The 22,783-nt window shown below is 29.7% G+C and overlaps 1 protein-coding gene across 1 annotated transcript in view; it reads right to left on the reverse strand.

Annotated features, from left to right (window-relative positions):
- The window catches only part of LOC107450463 (tyrosine-protein kinase transmembrane receptor Ror), a 272,177-nt gene that overhangs the window by 96,281 nt on the left and 153,113 nt on the right, over positions 1 to 22,783 (reverse strand). The window contains exon 5 of the mRNA XM_087164527.1: positions 20,659 to 20,731. Within this exon, the coding sequence (XP_087020653.1) occupies positions 20,659 to 20,731 (73 nt within the window). The remainder of the gene's footprint in view (positions 1 to 20,658; positions 20,732 to 22,783) is intronic.

Consider the following 22,783-nt stretch of genomic DNA (forward strand, 5'->3'; position numbering starts at 1 on the left):
TCTCGTCAGAGCGAAATAGCGATGAAAAGTGATCCGTTGACAGGACTCGAAGACTTGTTCGAACGGAATCATGATGAGAAGTGCCGCATCAGGACAAGATAGCGATGAAAAGTTTCAAGTGGGCAGGATTTCAAGGACTTGCTCGAACGGAATCATGGTGAGAAGTGTCTCGTCAGAGCGAAATAGCGATGAAAAGTGATCCGTTGACAGGACTCGAAGACTTGTTCGAACGGAATCATGATGAGAAGTGCCGCATCAGGACAAGATAGCGATGAAAAGTTTCAAGTGGGCAGGATTTCAAGGACTTGCTCGAACGGAATCATGGTGAGAAGTGTCTCGTCAGAGCGAAATAGCGATGAAAAGTGATCCGTTGACAGGACTCGAAGACTTGTTCGAACGGAATCATGATGAGAAGTGCCGCATCAGGACAAGATAGCGATGAAAAGTTTCAAGTGGGCAGGATTTCAAGGACTTGCTCGAACGGAATCATGGTGAGAAGTGTCTCGTCAGAGCGAAATAGCGATGAAAAGTGATCCGTTGACAGGACTCGAAGACTTGTTCGAACGGAATCATGATGAGAAGTGCCGCATCAGGACAAGATAGCGATGAAAAGTTTCAAGTGGGCAGGATTTCAAGGACTTGCTCGAACGGAATCATGGTGAGAAGTGTCTCGTCAGAGCGAAATAGCGATGAAAAGTGATCCGTTGACAGGACTCGAAGACTTGTTCGAACGGAATCATGATGAGAAGTGCCGCATCAGGACAAGATAGCGATGAAAAGTTTCAAGTGGGCAGGATTTCAAGGACTTGCTCGAACGGAATTATGGTGAGAAGTGTCTCGTCAGAGCGAAATAGCGATGAAAAGTGATCCGTTGACAGGACTCGAAGACTTGTTCGAACGGAATCATGATGAGAAGTGCCGCATCAGGACAAGATAGCGATGAAAAGTTTCAAGTGGGCAGGATTTCAAGGACTTGCTCGAACGGAATCATGGTGAGAAGTGTCTCGTCAGAGCGAAATAGCGATGAAAAGTGATCCGTTGACAGGACTCGAAGACTTGTTCGAACGGAATCATGATGAGAAGTGCCGCATCAGGACAAGATAGCGATGAAAAGTTTCAAGTGGGCAGGATTTCAAGGACTTGCTCGAACGGAATCACGATGAGCAGGGTCACATTAGGGCACGATAAGCAATGAAAAGTGCAGCATGGACAGGAGTTCGTTGATGCTTTTCAGTCAAAATAATGGTGAGCAGTGTCACGTCGTAGAAAAATAAAGATGAGAAGTGTCATTTAGTCATAATATCGAACATTTTACTCGGACAGAATTTCACATGTACAAAAAATCATTCGCGAGCAAAATCTTGTGAAGTTAAAACGGACTAAATTTCATGCATGTAAAATTTTCCTCGAACAAAATCTAAAAAGGAATAATATTCATGGTAAAAGATTAAAAAAAATCCCCTCCCAAGGACAAGATGTAAACATTTTACAAGAATTGGAACAATATTAAAGTTTGCAACTTGATATTTTACATCCGTAAGATATTATTCGCAGATATGGCGATTTTATCCACGGAGTGAATTGTTATCTGAGAATTCAATCTAAATATGAGCACACTATAACAAAAGTTTTATTGATGTTTTGGATTGTTTTTAATAAATTTCCCACTACATTAAAGACCTGCTTTAATAAAATATATTACAGACCCAAAGCCTCTTTTATGAGAATACATAGTTTTCATAAAAAAGAAAACATTAAGTACTTGCTTCCATTTCAAATTATGATTCTCTACAAAGCCAAACACAGCGACAGGTAGCCAAACTTAGATGATCAAGAATACAATGGTCAGGACTTTACTGCCCAATTCATCCGGTCTCCTTACGTTTTATTGCGCCGAGGCTGTACCTACAAAATGCAGTTGGGCGAGAAAATGGAAGTATGTGAGCTGCAAGTGGACAGACCCGTTACGGTTACAGCAGTCGGAGTTAGCCGCTCGTAAACTGCGCAACAACTTTTCTAATAAATATCTCGGAAATTCCAATTCTCCCTAAATTTACTGCCGTCTTTTCTCTCCGTCTGGTAAATGTGGTCATAAAGTAAGATCTAAAAATTCAATCGGGGGATTCTCTTTAGTTATCCTGAAGCGTACGATACATAAATGTTGAAGAGAAGGGAAGTAATGTTTGTTTATATCTACAAGTTTAAAACGAGAAGCAGTTTTAAAATCGATTTTTATTGAAGACTCGCGCTACACCTTGAATTGGATTTTGTCTCCTGGAATCAGTGACACGTTGAATTCTGAACAGCGTCTTATTTTTCAAAGAAGGGCCCACTAAAAATTTTAAGCAGTGATAAAAATGTAGTAAAAGTTTAAACCCTCAAGAAATATTTTAATTTAAATTCGAAAATACTTTTAGCATTAAAAATTTATGACAAAAATAGGACGTATTTAAATACTGAATGAAATTAAATACCATACACACTTGACAGAATTAGTGAATGTTGAAGTTACCGTGTTAAGTTGCAGCAACCTAGGTAAAATCAAAGGTTAAACAATTTTTGAAATTTAAAATTTGACTTTTCTTAAATTTGACTGCAAAGAGCACTGACCTATTTGAACAGTTGGTAACAATAGTAAACAGAGTATATTGCTAAAAATTTAGATTACCATGCATATTTTCAGTACTGTTAGTAAGGTGTAAAGTCGAACTATATGGATTTAAAGCATTTCTTGATCCATATTATCGAGCAAATTCGCAGAAATGTTCGTGAATTATGTCAAAATATATGGGATAAATAAAAACAAATGGGATAATATCAAACAAATTCACAGCAATCTGAGAACGGTGGTAAATAGAATTATATATATATATATATATATATATATATATATATATATATATATATATATATATATATATATATATATATATATATATATATATATATATATATATATATATATATATATATATATATATATATATATATATATAAATCTACAACAATTTTCAGGGAAAAACAATTGGAGTATTAGATTAGACTTTTTAGAATCAATTTGTGACAGTACTTCTCATCAGCTATAAATGCAACTATTATATATAGAGAGAGATTGAATATAATTATAAGTTCATGTATTTTAGATCTTTATGTCAAACAAAAGTTAAAAATTCCTCTAAATATTTGACTATGACTCCGAAAGTTTGACTAATTTTTTTTAATTTTTTTTTCCAAAAGTGAATATTTTGAACAAATATAAAAGTATTGTTATGACACAATTAAACATTTTTGTAACTGTAAATTAAAATTTATTTGAACATTTCAAAAAATATCGTTAAAGGATAGAAAATTGTGTCTTTTAAAAGCAAATATTTTTATACTAACGATTGTTAAGTAAGATTCTCCCTACTACACAAACAAATGGAGTTTTAAAGTGATTAAATGCAGAAATAAAGTCAAAACTAATAACGGGGAAATATTTTATCGGCGTTTTCCTTGAAAAATAAAACAGAATTTTAAAGCTTTTTTTTTTCTTTACTGAAAGTTCGATTTTAAAAGAAAACAGGCGAGTAATTTCTTTGAAAGTTTATGGAAAGTTCGAAAGGTTTTCCTAAAAGTTGCATTTCCGAAACTTGTCAAAATCGATAAATCTCTTATAGAACTTTAAAAGCATTCAGTCTTTTAAGAGCTGAAATACAGGGACAAAATGGGGGAAAAGCAGTAAACTTAATGACTTCTCAAAATATTTTCGTCGAGCGCATCATAACTTTTTTCCTCGTTAACTCAGTTTTCGGAAAACGACTTCTTTTTAAGTTTTATTTTATAAATGGAAAATAATTTACAAATAACTTTTTCAGTTTGAATTTCCAAACGCGAGAAATAAAATATATATTTACGGTTGCAAGTTGTGACCCTCAGTTTTTGGGAAATATTGGATCTTTATTGCAATTATTTAAGTAGATTTAATCATTTTTAGAACATAATTAATAATGCAAAAAATGGGAAAATGTTCGGTAACCCTATTCGGGAAATATTCGGAATTTGTAAAATAATTTACAAATAACTTTTTCAGTTTGAATTTCCAAACGCGAAAAATAAAATATATATTTACGGTTGCAAGTTGTGACCCTCAGTTTTTGGGAAATATTGGTTCATTTTTATTGCAATTATTTAAGTAGATTTAATCATTTTTAGAACATAATTAGTAATGCAAAAAATGGGAAAATGTTCGGGAACCCTATTCGGGAAATATTCGGGATTTGTAAAATAATTTACAAATAACTTTTTCAGTTTGAATTTCCAAACGCGAAAAATAAAATATATATTTACGGTTGCAAGTTGTGACCCTCAGTTTTTGGGAAATATTGGTTCATTTTTATTGCAATTATTTAAGTAGATTTAATCATTTTTAGAACATTATTAGTAATGCAAAAAATGGGAAAATGTTCGGGAACCCTATTCGAGAAATATTCGGGATTTGTAAAATAATTTACAAATAACTTTTTCAGTTTGAATTTCCAAACGCGAAAAATAAAATATATATTTACGGTTGAAAGTTGTGACCCTCAGTTTTTGGGAAATACTGGTTCTTTATTGCAATTATTTAAGTAGATTTAATCACTTTTAGAACATAATTAATAATGCAAAAATAGGAAAATGTTCGGGCACCCATGTTGATAATTTTATATGAATGATCGAACCGTGAATGACCGAAATCAAAAGAATGTCGACTTTCTCCGGTGAATGTCGACAATCACATAGTCACTTTGGTGAATGTTCGAAATATTTGTCATATCCGATTTGATGTTAATTTATTCGTTGGAAGTTATTATATTTATTCGATATTTTAATATCTGCTAAGGATAGATTAGGAGAAACAGCAATGCTCGGAGTACCAGTTAAATGCATATCGGGCAGTGGCACTTAACCTTAAGAAAAAGCACCAATGTAGGGCATACCGGGTAGGGCCATTGAACTTTAAAAATACATCAGTGTAGGGTATACTTTGCAAATGTATACCAGGCAGTGACACTTAACTAGACCAAGCATATATTTCGGATATTTACCAAAGCGACCATTTGATTGTCAACATTTACAGGTGGAAGTCAACAACCAACAATTTCAATCATTCACAGTAACACATTTATGATGTATGATTGATTTATACATATAATGACACCAGATATATTTATGCATATAATGATTTATGATTTATTTAAAAGCAGAGCTAGGATGCTTAGGATATAAAAAATCTTAAAAAAGCCTTGAAAAAAAAAAAAAACAAGAACAAAGTAATAAGGAATAATTACTGTTTCATAATTATTCTGCACAAAATGATAATGATAAATTACAGTTTCTTAACAACTCCTCATAAAATAATAATGGTTAATTACAGTTTCATAGCTATTCCACGCAAAATGATAATAGTTAATTATAGTTTCATAGCTGTTCCACAGGGCCGGGATAGCCTGGTCGGTAGGGCGCTGGGAACATGTTCAAGAGTTCGTGGGTTCAAACCCCGCCGGCTGCAGACTCCCCGTGTAGTAAAGTGACTGATGCACTTTAAATCTGTCGAGTCGCAAAAGTCCTCCATGTTCCCACAACAAATCAATACCTCTGGGTGTACTGGATTGGAGATCGTTCGTTCTCTGATTCAGGTCAAAATTACGATCTGGGATGAATGAATGGATGTATGAATGGGACCGCCCTATAAACGGGTGTGACGTATGGTGTGGCAGAAGTCGAATTCTTGGTCATAGATGGCACCACTGGAAAAGAAGAACAATAGCACCCCCTCTGCGTAACAGGCAAACGTCAACAACAACAACTGTTCCACACAAAATGACAATGTTTAGTAACAGTTTCATAACTACTTCTCATAAAATGATAGAATCAGTAAATAAATAACTTCTTAATACGTAACTGAATTGTTGAAATATCATGTAATAACGATAACGAGTAATTAAATTTTTATAAACAATATTTTCATAACACTTCAATTTCAAGCTTCTAAAGAAAATAGATTCTTACATTTTTATAATCACATTTTTAACTTAAAAGAAAACCTTTGTCTTTTGAACTAGAATTAAATATCTAAAATTATGCATAATTACAGTTAATGATACAAACTAATTTTGATGCATTAAACAAATTCTGTAGAAAACGATTAATCTTCAGAAAACGTTTACTGATTGATTCGCTTTAAATTGTTGTGTGGGTTTAAAAATACTAAATTGTCAGATATTGCAATGTATATAATATTTTTTTTAAAAAAAAGATAGAAAAGACAGACATGTGTAGGAGTTTAATCTTGTTTTACATCAGGGATAAGATCTCCTATTAATATTCGATTTCTCTAAGTAATAATTAAATTGCACTCAATCTTATTTATTAGAAGAAAGATCAATGGCTATTATAAAAAGAAAAAAGGTAAGAAACAAAAAGAAAGAGAATGAATAGGATTTAAATGGATTGCTAAGAAATAAATTGCTGTTTTAAGAGTTATATTGTTTTTGTCAAATGCGTGCTTAAAGTGAGAAAATATAATAGTTTTATTGCAAGCATCTAGGAGTACATTCATATATTGGTGTATATTAGTACGCTATTAGTATGTATAAGTATAATAGTACGCCACGAAAATAGTACTAAGAAATAAGGAACAATCGAGATTTTAATTGAATTTTGTTTAAGGTTTGTCGATACTCTTTACCTAAACCTACAAGTGCATGCCTAAACCTAAACTGTTTTATTTTCTTTTAAATTTGAAATTTAGATTATATTGAACTATTGCTACATAAAGTTTAACTAAGACTTATTCAGTGCTTATATCACGTGTAAGTGATAGCTAATATTGAACAATTGCTACATAAATTTTAATTATGACGTCTTCAGTGTTTATATCATAACTAACTATTGTTATATATATAACCTTGGCGAACAAAGAACACGGGGCGCGCTCGAAAGAGCAGAAAATCAGGGTCATGAATCGTGGTTGCCGGGAGAAAAGTGTTGCACCAAGCAGACTCCTCAATTCTGCTTTTAACATGTAAAGTCTATGGCGGGCTTGTCATACTTTGAATCGATTTTTCTTGTTCAAGAATCGGAGTGATCAATTAAAAAAAAATACTAATAATTTTTTCAATCTTTCCTATCCACGAAAATGTAGGTTAATATTTTTTATCTTTATTACTTTTTGTAATATTGCCTTTGAAACACAAGTCACTTTCTACCTTTGAGTAAGGGAGGAAGGCAACTTCCACCCCCAAGTTCACTAATCTTCTCGGTGGGAGGTCTTGCCCCCTTTTGAAAATCTTTTTCTCTCTCTCTGTCCTTCTGAAGAACTGATATGGGGAACGCTTTAAAAACCGATAGCTTTCTCTTTAGTTATAAGCTTGTAATTTATTATGAAAATTATATTTGCTGATAATTCGTTCATTCTATATACATTTTATTTATTTAGTAGTAATAATTTTCTTGTTTTTATTCATTTTGAGAATGGAATTTATTTTTTAAATACATTATTCCCCTTTTTTTAAACTTTGTTTCTTGTTTTTTAAAGATGTTTCAGAATTAAAAAAATTAGCTGCTGAATAAAGTGAGATTAATTAAAATCGAATAAATGACGTAAAGATCTTCCAATATGCTATAAAGCATCACAAAACCGCCGCTTTCCTTTTTTTTAAAAAAAATATATCGTACACTCATTTGTAGGTTTAAAAAAACATTTACATTAAAAAAATTTAAAAGGTTCCAATTTTTTCATTCCGTAAATAGTTTTAATTACTCCAATAGCTGGGATAGTATGTTTTTTCACGGTAAGGAAAAAAAAAAAGCTAGTACACAAGACCACGCATCATCCATACATGAACAAGCACTTAACCCTGTTTTTAGGGCTTTAATGTAAATACACAAGAACACTAAAGTATTATGAAATTTTCATTTTAATCAGCAAATGAAGAAAAATATGAAAATACACGCATGTATTTTAAAATTCTTTAAAAAAAAAAAAAGGGAAGTAAAAGAACATTAGTGGTCATAATTAATATTCACGAGAGAAAAATACAAACGGTATCAAAATATAATGAATCGATGCTTAGGAACGCAACATTGAAAATATTGAAACCAGTTTGATTGCCAGATGAAATAAAAAGAATGAGAAATGTGATTATTATAAACACCACGAAATTTCATTACGATAAATTAAAAAATAAAAATAAGCTGTAATACTTAGAGTTAAGTTACTCTTTGTTACTTCAGACAGTCAAACTGGTTTTGATGTTTTCAGACCTGATTCCTTAGTTGATTCCCTAATCGGTAATTCCTAATTAATACAATTTTTAAAACTTTTTTTCGCAATATTCTAAAAATATATATTAAGAGTAGTAATTATGCAATATCTTATGTATTTAATAATGAGAAATTTTTCGAATTCATATTAAAAGTGTATAATGTATTCATAATTGTATAATTGTAAAAGTGTATTCATAATTTTTTGCTAGAACAAAGTATGTAATCAATGTGTTATTTTAATTTCTCTTCCCTGACCCTCTTTTGCCATTCATGGAGAAGAGTTTTAGTAGAAATTTCTATACTGCAAACTTTAATTAGTGTAATTATAGTTAATTAAAATATAAGAAAACTAACCGTCATTAGCATTACATAAAGAGGAAAAACACGAAAACTTCCCAGGGTTAGCCAGCATGCCATCTATATGAATATATCTCCCAGATAACCATAATTTTCTGTATTTTTGTATTTAATAAAATTTTGTAAAGTAAACTTGTCTCAATCTGTTGTTATGTTGTAAGTTTTAATGAAAACCAATAAATGCCTTTTCTTTCAAAAATTTCGTTATCGTACTTTTTTATAAATCAATTTCGATTATTTTGATAAATCTCTATATTAATTGCAGTGAGCAGTCTCACAAATCTATGTACTAAAATGTAAAATAACATAGAATTGTTTTATTTTGCTGTTTTTAATGATCCATCGAAATGATCTATTAGAAAAATAAATTTAAACTGTCACTTCAGCTTATTAGCCGAAAATGTTATAATTTATTTTTACGACAGAAATGATGGTATTTTTTATGAATCCTCAAAACTGAAATGAAAGAGTTACATCAATTTTCTTATAATATTACTTCTACGTTTAGAAAATTATAAAGCTTATCAAAGATAGTTTTTAAGGAATTTCTTAGAAATAAGTTATACTTTTGTAAGTTATTTATTTGTCCTTTTATTTACGACATTTACAAATAAAATGCGTTCATTACCCACTTTTACCATCATTCTTTGTTATTAGGGTTATAATAATTTTAAGTTAAAGGCCTAAAATTAAAAATGAAGTTCCTTTATTAAAGTAATCACAAGATATTACTTGATAAAAATTATTTGATAAAATATAAATACCTTTTAACAAGCAAAAGCTGATAAATAAAATATTTTCGCTTTTTAATAAGTTATGTTTTCCTTTATTCCTTTAAAATAAACTTCATATAAAACTGCGCTTTCAAAATGTGCAGTTTAATAAATTTATACTAAATAACTGCTTTAGATCAATAAGGAATTTCTTTTGTATTATTGTTAAATAATATCTTTGGCGATAAGTTTTTAAAGTAACTATAACTGAGTAGAAATAATGTAATTAAAAATGATGAATATGAGTTTGTGGGTGAAGTTTTAAATGTATCCGAGCTAAATTATTTGAATAAGTTAAGTGATATAATCGGAATTTAGATCTGTCTTAATATGATTTAAAATTTTGTGATAATTAAATCGAATAATTTTCAATTTTGATGTTTCAATTTGTTTGTGACAAATAACAAATAACCCCGGTGTTTATTTGTTAAGAATCAAATCAAAATAATAAACAATTCAAGATATAATTAGAAAAAGTGCATGTTAAATAAAATGATAAAACTATTTTCAAAATAAATAAAGTCGTTTTAGAGTTAAAAAAATATTTTTTAAGTTTATCTTAGAAAGAGAAAAAGCTAATATAAGATGAAGAGTGAGTTTCTTCTGATATCTTTTGAAAGCTAGTTGACCCCCGCAGGTTGCAATTCCCCTTCTGTGACAGTGATTAGTTTCGGGTTACTTAACACACGCACCCCCACAAAAAATGTAGGGGAGACAGTGAAACGGGTTTTGGAGGTGCAATATATTTCGTCCCTTTTCGAACCTATCCTTACTGAAGGTTGGAATTGAAATGAAAAGGCCTCCTCAGGTATTCTTTGGCCAAGTATATAACTATATATATAGTTATATATAACAGTGTTATATATAACTAATATTAAACTATTGGTACACAAATTATAATTATGACCTCTTTAGTACTTATATTACTTATAAGTGATAGCTAAGATTGAACTATTGCTATATAAATTATAATTGTGACCTCTTTTAGTACTTATATCACTTATTAGTGATAGCTAAGATAACTATTGCTATAAAAATTATAAATATGACCTCTTTTGGTGCTTATATCACTTATATGTGATAGCTAAGATTGAACTATAGCTATATAAATTATAATTATGTCCTCTTTAGTGCTTATATCACTTATAAGTGATAGCTAAGATTGAACTATTGCTACGTAAATTTTAGTTTCGACATTTTTAGAGCTTATATCACTTATAAATGATATGATAGCTGATATTGAAGAGTTGCTACAAAATTTTTAATTATGAAGTCTTTAGTGTTTAAATAACATATAAGTGGCAGCTAATATTGAATTATTGCTACATAAATTTTAGCTAAGGCGTGTTTAGTGCTTATCACTTTTAAATGACTACACACCAAGTAAGACATTAGCATCATTTGTTAGAAAAACATCGAAATATTTAATCATCATATCTTTAGAACTCAGTACTCCTACTTTTTATGATAGCATATAAGTAATGTTGTCTAATTTTGTCAGAATATAACCATTAAATAAGCGACTTATCTGAATGAGTAACAATAAGACGAATCTCATCAGCATCAAACTCACAAAAATATTTAATTTTATCAAAGATCTTCATTTCCGGACTCCATATTTGTTTTAAAACCGCCAACTGCCTATCAACTCGCCAACTTATGTCCAGTCCTAAAAGTATTGAATTTCGCTCAAGTAGCTTTAAGTTTGGTAAAGCTTGTCTCCAGGGGCTCTCTCTCTGTGTGTGTGTGCTAGGCTAATAATACCTCCTCCCAAGGTGGTGGGAGGGAGGGCTCTAGGACCCAAGGCTGCCCTCGATTATTCCCACAGGCGAATAATGGTAATTAACTTTGACAAATACGCGGAGACATCAAACCGACGAGCCGTGAGAGGCGCGTGCGGGTTTATATATATGCCTGCCATCCTATGGTGAATGATAACGCCAGAAACCCACCCATAAACATCGCCAAACATGCTTTCAAGATTAAGGACCCTTATTGATTCGAAGTTGTTGAAGCATGGTTTCTGGAGTTTCGTGTAAACTGTGGAATGGTTTTTAACTGGAGATTGGGTGGACGTTTTATGGATGGTACGTGATGTTTGGGTTGTTCTATTTATGGAAAGAAATTATTCTTATTGCTGCAGTTCTGGAAGGATTAGAAACTTAATAAAATATTTGAACTTTAAAATTTGTATTAAATTTCAGATGAGTTAAATACAGTCAAACCCTTCTATAAGGCACTATAATTTAAGCTCTTTGAAAAAGTATTTTTTAGCACATAGTTGGCATATAGCATATAGTAATGATTGTGCTAGTGCATAATTTGCTATATATTAACTAATAAATATAATATAGTCTCTCTACAACGAAATTTCTCTAAAGCGAATTTCTCTCAAGAACCAAACTTTCATGGAAATGTTAAAATAACATTTAAAATATTCACCATATAGTAAAGTGGTTGTCCCCTTGTAATGAATTTTTGAGACTTTATCTAATTGATTTTCTTTATTTATTGAATAGAATTATGATGGGAATTTATATAGGATATTTATTGAATAAAGTTATAAATACAATATAGTCTCTCTCCAACGAAATCTCTCTAAAGCGAATTTCTCTCAAGAACCAAAATTTCATTGAAATGTTAAATAACATTCAAAATATTCACCATATAGTGAAGTGGTTGTCCCCTTGTAATGAATTTTTGAGACTTTATCTAATTGATTTTCTTTATTTATTGAATAGAATTATGATGGGAATTTATATAGGATATTTATTGAATAAAGTTATAAATATAATATAGTCTCTCTCCAACGAAATCTCTCTAAAGCGAATTTCTCTCAAGAACCAAAATTTCATTGAAATGTTAAATAACATTCAAAATATTCACCATATAGTGAAGTGGTTGTCCCCTTGTAATGAATTTTTGAGACTTTATCTAATTGATTTTCTTTATTTATTGAATAGAATTATGATGGGAATTTATATAGGATATTTATTGAATAAAGTTATAAATACAATATAGTCTCTCTCCAACGAAATCTCTCTAAAGCGAATTTCTCTCAAGAACCAAAATTTCATTGAAATGTTAAAATAACATTCAAAATATTAACCATATAGTGAAGTGGTTGTCCCCTTGTAACGAATTTTTGAGACTTTATCTAATTGATTTTCTTTATTTATTGAATAGAATTATGATGGGAATTTATATTGGATATTTATTGAATAAAGTTATAAATACAATATAGTCTCTCTCCAACGAAATCTCTCTAAAGCGAATTTCTCTCAAGAACCAAAATTTCATTGAAATGTTAAAATAACATTCAAAATATTAACCATATAGTGAAGTGGTTGTCCCCTTGTAACGAATTTTTGAGACTTTATCTAATTGATTTTCTTTATTTATTGAATAGAATTATGATGGGAATTTATATTGGATATTTATTGAATAAAGTTATAAATACAATATAGTCTCTCTCCAACGAAATCTCTCTAAAGCGAATTTCTCTCAAGAACCAAAATTTCATTGAAATGTTAAAATAACATTCAAAATATTAACCATATAGTGAAGTGGTTGTCCCCTTGTAACGAATTTTTGAGACTTTATCTAATTGATTTTCTTTATTTATTGAATAGAATTATGATGGGAATTTATATTGGATATTTATTGAATAAAGTTATAAATACAATATAGTCTCTCTCCAACGAAATCTCTCTAAAGCGAATTTCTCTCAAGAACCAAAATTTCATTGAAATGTTAAAATAACATTCAAAATATTAACCATATAGTGAAGTGGTTGTCCCCTTGTAACGAATTTTTGAGACTTTATCTAATTGATTTTCTTTATTTATTGAATAGAATTATGATGGGAATTTATATAGGATATTTATTGAATAAAGTTATAAATACAATATAGTCTCTCTCCAACGAAATCTCTCTAAAGCGAATTTCTCTCAAGAACCAAAATTTCATTGAAATGTTAAAATAACATTCAAAATATTAACCATATAGTGAAGTGGTTGTCCCCTTGTAACGAATTTTTGAGACTTTATCTAATTGATTTTCTTTATTTATTGAATAGAATTATGATGGGAATTTATATTGGATATTTATTGAATAAAGTTATAAATACAATATAGTCTCTCTCCAACGAAATCTCTCTAAAGCGAATTTATCTCAAGAACCAAACTTTCATGGAAATGTTAAAATAACATTCAAAATATTCACCATATAGTAAAGTGGTTGTCCCCTTGTAATGAATTTTTGAGACTTTATCTAATTGATTCTCTTTATTTATTGAATAGAATTATGATGGGAATTTATATTGGATATTTATTGAATAAAATTATTAATACAATATAGTCTCTCTACAACGGAATCTCTCTAAAGCGAATTTCTCTCAAGAACCAAACTTTCATGGAAATGTTAAAATAACATTCAAAATATTAACCATATAGTGAAGTGGTTGTCCCCTTGTAACGAATTTTTGAGACTTTATCTAATTGATTTTCTTTATTTATTGAATAGAATTATGATGGGAATTTATATTGGATATTTAATGAATAAAGTTATAAATACAATATAGTCTCTCTCCAACGGAATCTCTCTAAAGCGAATTTCTCTCAAGAACCAAACTTTCATGGAAATGTTAAAATAACATTTAAAATATTCACCATATAGTAAAGTGGTTGTCCCCTTGTAATGAATTTTTGAGACTTTATCTAATTGATTCTCTTTATTTATTGAATAGAATTATAATGGGAATTTATATTGGATATTTATTGAATAAAATTATTAATACAATATAGTCTCTCTACAACGGAATCTCTCTAAAGCGAATTTCTCTCAAGAACCAAACTTTCATGGAAATGTTAAAATAACATTCAAAATATTCACCATATAATAAAGTGGTTGTCCGCATTTAACGAATTTTTCGGATTTTATCTATTTGATTTCTTTTATTTATTGAATCAAGTTACAAGGGAAAGTTGGAATTTTGGAACAAGTTGTACTTGGAATTCCAGCGATAACTCATATATCCATAAAGGAAAACGACTAATTTCAACTACTGATTTATAATTTGATTAATTTAGTGTACGTTATTATTTTTTTAATCGAATTTATAATTACATACTTTTGAACTTATCACATCTACTAAAAATTTTATAACGTTTATTTAAGCATCAGCATAACAGAGATGTTTTGTAAACAAACCACTCACTTTTCAATTGCTTACTATAAGCATATGAGATGACACTAGTTAAATAGAAGTTCGAGGACCAGAAAAAAATTAACCAAAACCTAGTGTTCATTATATCCGAGTTCGTTATAACGATATTATATGTATTTTGTTTAAAAATTAGACATGGGATCTGAATAACACATGATAAAGGCATTAAACACAAACGTACTATACATCCGGTTCTGCAAACAAGAACCTTCCTCTGTGTTAGAACACAGATTGAATACTGAGGAAAGTTATGTGTTCTCCGACACTGTTGTTTACTGAACAGATATTGTATAGGAAACTATAGTTCTGATCCCTTAGAGTATATATATATATATATATATATATATATATATATATATATATATATATATATATATATATATATATATATATATATATATATATATATATATATATATATATATATATATATATATATATATATATATATATATATATATATATATATATATATATATATATATATATATATATATATATATATATATATATATATATATATATATATATATATATATATATATATATATATATATATATATATATATATATATGACGCCCGGTGGCTGAGCGGTAGCGCTTCGCGCTGTCGTGCCACAGGTCCTTGGTTCGATCCTTGGGCCGGGCAAGGCCGACTCAGCCTTTCATCCCTTCAGTGGGTCGATAAAATGAGTACCAAGCATGCTTGGGAACTAACACTGGGGGTTTCGCGTTCGGCTGACCACCTGACCGGAACATATGCTCCTGCACCCCAGAGCCCAAGGTCAAGAAAACTGAGATGGGCACAGTCGGCCTTGGCCCTCTTAATGGGCTGTCGCGCCACTGAGTTAGTTATATATATATATATATATATATATATATATATATATATATATATATATATATATTAAAGATAGTTGAAATTTTTTTTTAACGATTTTGGAGAAAATTTTTTTAAATATTAAGTTTTTACTTTAAGTTATTTCGATAGTTTTTGAGTTTATTCATAAGTTGGAATCTTTCTTATATAAAAGTAAAAGTAAGTTTGTGTGTTTTCTAAAAACTCAAGAACAGGAACACTGATTTGGATCACGTTTTTTTATCTGCATGTTGTAAATCTTTATGGGATGGTTTGTAAACAATCACCACTTTCCGGCGTCTGGTAGTTCGAGCACAATATCCACTGTTGAAACCATCTGACTAAATTTTCTTTGACATTTTTTTAATGGCTTCACCTATTAGCAGGGCGCTTCTTGTTACAGATAGCGAATATTTTTTTGGGTCACTTTTTAGTATTTCAAATTTCTCTGCGTTGAGTTGCTCGCATGCAATATTTAAAAAACAGTGTTTTTTCATTCTTTTACAATGCTCCGTCATCGAAACAGCATCGTTTTTTTTAAGAATGATCATACTTAAAAAGAAACATGAGCAAACGAAATCTCAAAAAATGAAAAAAAGAAATACCAACTAAAAACTCACTTCTCATAAAATAAGTGCTAGAAACAAATACGCAATTTCTGAACAATCCCTTACAAATTAACTTAAAAGAAGGTTATAAGCGCGTATAATATTCCCTGAGGAAAATTTTTTCCCTAAAATATCGTTTGCATTTATAGCAAACAAAAATCAGGGATCAAAGATAATTCAAGATAATCGAAGATAATCGACAAGATTTTTATTTACGAAGAATAAAAAAGAAACAGAAGTAATTACTAATTGCTTTGCAATCTCAAATTTGCTTTTAATATGTTCTACTTTATTTTATTTTAACAATGTATGTCTTTGTTTTATTTGCACTCATATGTTCTTAGTCATATTCCTATTTTAATTATATTTTACATATTTTACTGTATTTTATTTATACTAAGTATACATCTATTTTATTAATATTAAGCAATGCATACTTGTATTTTATTTATGTGCACATATTAAATATATAATTTTTAGTTCCACTCAGATTTAATTTTTGAAGATCCATTTCCTAATGATATTTATAATACTTATAAAAAGCTAATAGACAGGGATCAATATTGAGATAAAACTAATCAATTTGTGAACAATCCCTTTCAAATCAATTTAAAGGGTGATTTTAAGCGCAATATAATATTTCCTCAGGAACAATTTGATAGAAATTCGTCCTGAAATATCGTTTGCATTTATAGCAAACAAAATCGGCGATCAAAGATAATGAGTCAACAAGATTTTTATTTTCAATGAGAAATAAAGAAGAAAATGGAACAGAAGTAAATTAATTTATTTTTACTATGATACCCATTTTCTACGCCAACATAAAGAAAAAAAAAGAATAATTTTTTACACATAAAATTGAACGTTTCTTGCATGAATAATTCATTAGATGGGACACAAATTATTGTTTGGTTTTGGCGAAAGCCATTTTTGCAGCAACACAAGACACCCGAATTTTTATTGCTCAACAAATAAAATTGTCAGTTCCTGCTTTTAAATCGCGCCAGAGAAGTTCCATGCATAATTTGTCTAAAAAATTCTTTTCAGCCTTATTGCATTCATTATTTATGGCTAATTATTCATAAAAAATGATATCGCAAATTTCAAAAACCTAGAAATAAAATGGCGATGGTTTTGGCGTTTTTTTTTTTTGGAAAAAAAAATTATGATTCCGTGAGAAATAACGATTTTTCTAAATTTACTAAGCTAACATAAAAATGCCATTAATAAATTGAAGATGCATCATAGGAAATTTATGGAACTATTTCTTTTTGCGAAATATAATGAAGCGGCTTTATTATTTATTGAAATATTTTACTAATTTAGGGGTTTTGATAGCATTCGGTATGCAATTTTAAATAAGCGCGCGGATAATTGCATTTCCTTGTTGGTGTTTATTTGCGATTCGATAAAAAGGCGCATTCTTAAATTTCCATTTGTTGATCAAATAAACTATTTTGCTGTCGAATAATTTGATTTATGTTCTTTATTTATATAAATCCTTTTTATCATGTTATCATACCACACAATTATCCATCAGAATAGTCTCGCGGAAAAAAAATTGTGTAAATAATTTAAATAATCGAGGAAATGAAAAGCAAATATTGGTATAGAATGGCGATGATTAAACTAAAGGAACTAACTAAAAATACTAAAAATAATAATAAATTGGAATGTATATAAATTTGTCTGCTGAAATTTGGATTCAAGTCCAAAATGCAGGTTTGCAATAACTTCAAAAGAAGATTATAAAATTGAAATATTAAAATAAAAAATTAATATAATTATTTGAAATTGGATTGTTGGATTTCGTTCATTCATTGAAGATTAAATAACAAGCAAACAACAGTTAACCTTTAAGTGGTATAAGAAATTAAATAAACAATTATTCTTCAAATAGAACGTTTGAAGATTTAAAATGACTCGTTTCGATGATTTAATTTAAAATAACCTAAATAAGATTTAAAATAATAATCTTTAAAAAAAAGTACTCAAAGATTTCGTGACTGAATTCCTTTTATTGACTTGATTCCTTTAAAAAAAAAAAAAAAACATGCACATCACTTTTATCAACTTTTCGACCTCAACATTTTCCCAACTTCACTTCTTCAATTTCCTCTCAATTTTCTACTTATTTACCTAACTTAACTTTCTCCATTTCCAATCCATTATGTCTACAATCTCACGATTTTTTAAAAAAAAAAAAAAATTTTTTTTTTAATACTGTTCTCCAAAATTTTAATTTAGCCTTTTAAAAATACATTCGGTTTCATACCATGTTCTACAACGGATCACTGAGTGCTGATTTTACACCGGACATTTTTAATTAAACTTTTTAAAAATACATTCGGTTTCATATCATGCTCTACAACGGATCACAGAGTACTGATTTTACACCGGACATTTTTAATTTAGCTTTTTAAAAATACATTCGGTTTCATATCATGCTCTACAACGGATCACAGAGTACTGATTTTACATCGGACATTCTTAACAAGACGTTTTCTTTTTAAATGTATTTAGTAAAAACATTCATGTTATATTCTACTTTGAATTGCAGAGTATTGATTTTACATAAAATATTTTTAGTTCAGCGTTTCATTTATTTATTTTTTCAAAATACGTTTGGTTCTAGGCAATGTGGATACAAGAGTATTGATTTTGCGCCGGATATTTTTAATTCAGGAAGAAACTTTTTCACGACAAGTAAATGTAACTCATCGCTACATCACCGCTACTCAACGCTACACTCTTGCATTATTAAACAGTTTCCGGAAAGACCTTCTTTTTATGCATTACCATGTGAGCTGCAAGTTAATTTGTTGTTGAAATAGTAGTACCGATTAATCTTTTGGGAAGAGGCCTCGGCGGAGATTTTTTTTACAGGCATGTATCAGAGAGAAATACATGATAATATGAGTTTTGAAAGAATGCGACTAGTGAATCCCGGATTTTTCTATTTTGGGACTCTTTTTGCTCTAGAAGGGTCACACTTTTTTCGCCAGCATTTTTGACCCCTCCTCTCTTTTGTCAAAGTGTCACACTTTACCATATAAATTTGAAAAAATTGAAAACTTAAATTGATTTTAATGACTTTCGCCTAATTTAATTAATTTTACTGAGGATGATTGATTTACTCATCAACGGAAACATCCTGCCGAATTTCGCAAAAAAGTTTTATAATTTTTTAAAAAGCCAATTGAAAATTTAAATTGATTTTAATGACTTTCATCTCATTTAATTGATTTTGCTGACTCATCAGCGGAAACATCTTGTAAAATTGGTAGTTCATAAAAAAGTTTCATAATTTTTTAAAAAGCCAATTGGAAATTTAAATTGATTTTGCTGACTCATCAGCGGAAACATCTTGCCAAATTCGTCATTCATAACAAAGTTTTATAGTTTTTTAAAAAGCCAATTGAAAATTTAAATTGATTTCAATGACTCTCATCTCATTTTATTGATTTTACTGACTCATCAGCGGTAACATCTTGCCAAATTCGTAGTTCATAAAAAGTTTTATAAATTTTTAAAGAGCCAATTGAAAATTTAAATTGATTTTAATGACTTGCATCTCATTTTTTTTATTTTACTGACTCATCAGCGGAAACATCCTGCCAAATACGTAATTCATAAAAAAGTTTTATAATTTTTTAAAAAGTTTTTCAATTGGTAAATAATTTTTAAGTCTCAAAATTAAGTTAACTTAGTTTTAAAGCTTATAACTTCAGATACTTCTGCTATCACTGGTTATGAGAATAGTATTTCGTAATGAAGCATCATTTCATATGACGACGTAGCCTTCGAAAACAGCATTTTAAGTATATTCAATAAATTCTGTATGCGCGGTTGTACAAATGTTAGGCTTTTCATGCGCAGTAGTACTTCCATTAGGCACTTTATGTGCAGTGGTATACTCATTAGACTTTTTAGACCCAGTCTGTATTCATATTGCTGTTGCTAGAAGTATATAGCTACTTATTTCGCAGCAGCAATATATGCATCAATGAAATGAACATCAATGAAATGATAACCAATGAAATGAAAATTATGCATGGAACTCTTACAATGGATTTCGTTTTGTAACTATCTATATCTCGGTATGGCAATAAGCATCAATGTAATGAAAATCAATGAAAGGAACATCAATAAATGAAAATCAATGAAATGAACATTAATAAAATGAAAATTATGCATGCAACTCTTACAATGAATTTCGTTTTGTAACTATCTGAATCTCGATATGGCAATAAGCATCAATGTAATGAAAATCAATGAAAGGAACATCAATGAAATGAAAATCAATGAAATGAAAATCAATGAAATGAACATCAATGAAATGAACATCAATAAAATGAAAATTATGCACAGATTTTTTACAATGGATTTCGTTTTGAAACTATCTGTAGATGTTGCGTACAAACATTCTTTTTAACTTTCAATTTCAAAGGTGGGCTTTTATTTATTAAGTTTATTGCAGGCAGAATGTCAAAAATAATTTTAAATCAGCAAATAAAAAAAAAAAAAAAAAAGAAATGAACTTACGTTCCACCAAGAGCAGGGAAATGTGGAAAAACTGGCGGGAAATTTGGAATCGTTGCTGGAGGTTGAATTCGACCTAAAAAAAGAAAATAAATAAATAAACTGAAAAAGAGAATATCAAAAACACAGACGATAATGAACAAAGAATCTCTTATTTCAATCACATTCAGATCATTCGTGTTTTGATAAGATTTTTTTTTCTTCGATCGTGATGGTATTTTCTTTTATTTCTCATTAAAACTTGACGCCGAACCGAATTCCGAAATGCAATTTTCATAGAAAATGCAACTTATTTACATAATCCACGATGACTTTATGTTTTTGTCGCAAAAAAATTCCAGAAAAACTATAGGCAAACGATATTTTAAGGACTAAGTTATATCTTTTCAATTTGAATAAAATTAAATGGAATTTCGAATCTGGCAACAATTCATTTGCATGGAAATAAACTCATAACAGAGAAGAGGAAAATTTTTTAAAAAAAGAATTCCTTTTCAGATCGCAAATAGAGATTAGAATTGGATTTCACAGTAGTGTTCGGGGCTTAAGGGACTAAGAATGTAAATTAATAAACTTATTTCGAAAGCATTAAAAAGTTTTAAATTTCTAAGCTTTCAGTAATACTTTAAAGCTGATAATTTATTAATGCTAGAAAAATGTTTTTTAAGACAAGATATCTTTCAAATCTTTATTAATAAAGTATTTCTCATCTGCGATTTTTTTCTTAAAAAGAGAGAAAAATATTAATGTTTAATGAGAGAAATGGTTTCTGAAGATATTTGAATGATTATTTAGGAAAAGAACTGGATCACGTTGCTTCATTAAAAATTCTTTCGAAACGTCTTCAGACGTCACTGCATGTTAAGTCACGAAAATGATTATAAAAATAAACCACGTCTCATATGCATTTACCTTTTTTTGAGTTAAAAAAATAAAAGGAGGAGATTACTATGAATGTAAGCAAGAGCGAAAAAAAAATGATAGTCAAAAAACTAATCAAGGAAATAGCAAATTTAAAACTAATCTACAACTGCAAAAAAAAATAATAAAATTTTACCGATTTTAATCTGAACACATTTCATTTTACATTCAAGTAATGTTTTATAAAGCATAGAATAAAAACAACTCGCCACTACTGCTTAATCAACCTAACTACTACTGCTAATACAATTAACAAACTAGTTTTACTTAATTAACCAAACTAGTACTGCAACTATTTTTAATAAGCTACTGCAACTATTATAGAACGAAAACAGCTCGCTACTACTGCTAAATCAATTTAACTACTACTGCTAGCATTATTAATTAAGAACTACTACTTTTATAGAACGAAGACAGTTCGCTACTACTGTTTAATAAACCTATTTAATACTTATTATTGATAAACTATTCCTATTTTTACACAACAAAAGCAGCACGCTGCAACTACTTAATCAATCTAACTACTATCGCTATTACTATTAATAGACAACTACTACTTAATCAACTTAACTACTACTGCCATTTTAATAAACTACTAGAGACGAAAATAGTTCGCTACAACTGCTTAATCAACCTAACTACTAGCTAAAATTAACGAACTACTAAACTCAGTGGCGCGACAGCTAACAGAGGGCCAAGGCCTACTGTGCCCATCTCAGTTTTCTTGACCTTGGGTTCCGGAGTGCAAGAGCAGATGTTCCGGTTAGGTGGTCAGCTGAACACGGAACCCCCAGTGTTTAATTCTCAAACATACTTGGTACTCATTTATCGACCCACTGAAGCGATGAAAGGCTAAGTCAACCTTGCCCGGCCCGAGGATCGAACCCAGGACCTGTGGCATGGGAGCGTGGAAGCGCTACCACTCAGCCACCAGGCGTAAACAAACTACTTCTACTACTATTGTTATAGAACAAAAATAGTTCGCTACAAGAGCTTAATTAACCTTTCTTTTTCTACTATTAAAAAACTGCTACAACTACTATCATTTAACTACTTTTAATTACTGCATAAACAACCAGTGGTCTCCAACCATTTAATTAGCGTTATTATTGTAAATAAAAGTACTCATTTACCTATCAATCTCTTAAGTAAATCAATAATCTACTAAATAATAAGTTCATTTCAATTTTGGATAATACCTACAACA

Source organism: Parasteatoda tepidariorum, chromosome 5 (assembly GCF_982258835.1).
Source record: "Parasteatoda tepidariorum strain Cologne lab strain chromosome 5, Ptep-v5.0, whole genome shotgun sequence".
NCBI lineage: Eukaryota > Metazoa > Arthropoda > Arachnida > Araneae > Theridiidae > Parasteatoda > Parasteatoda tepidariorum.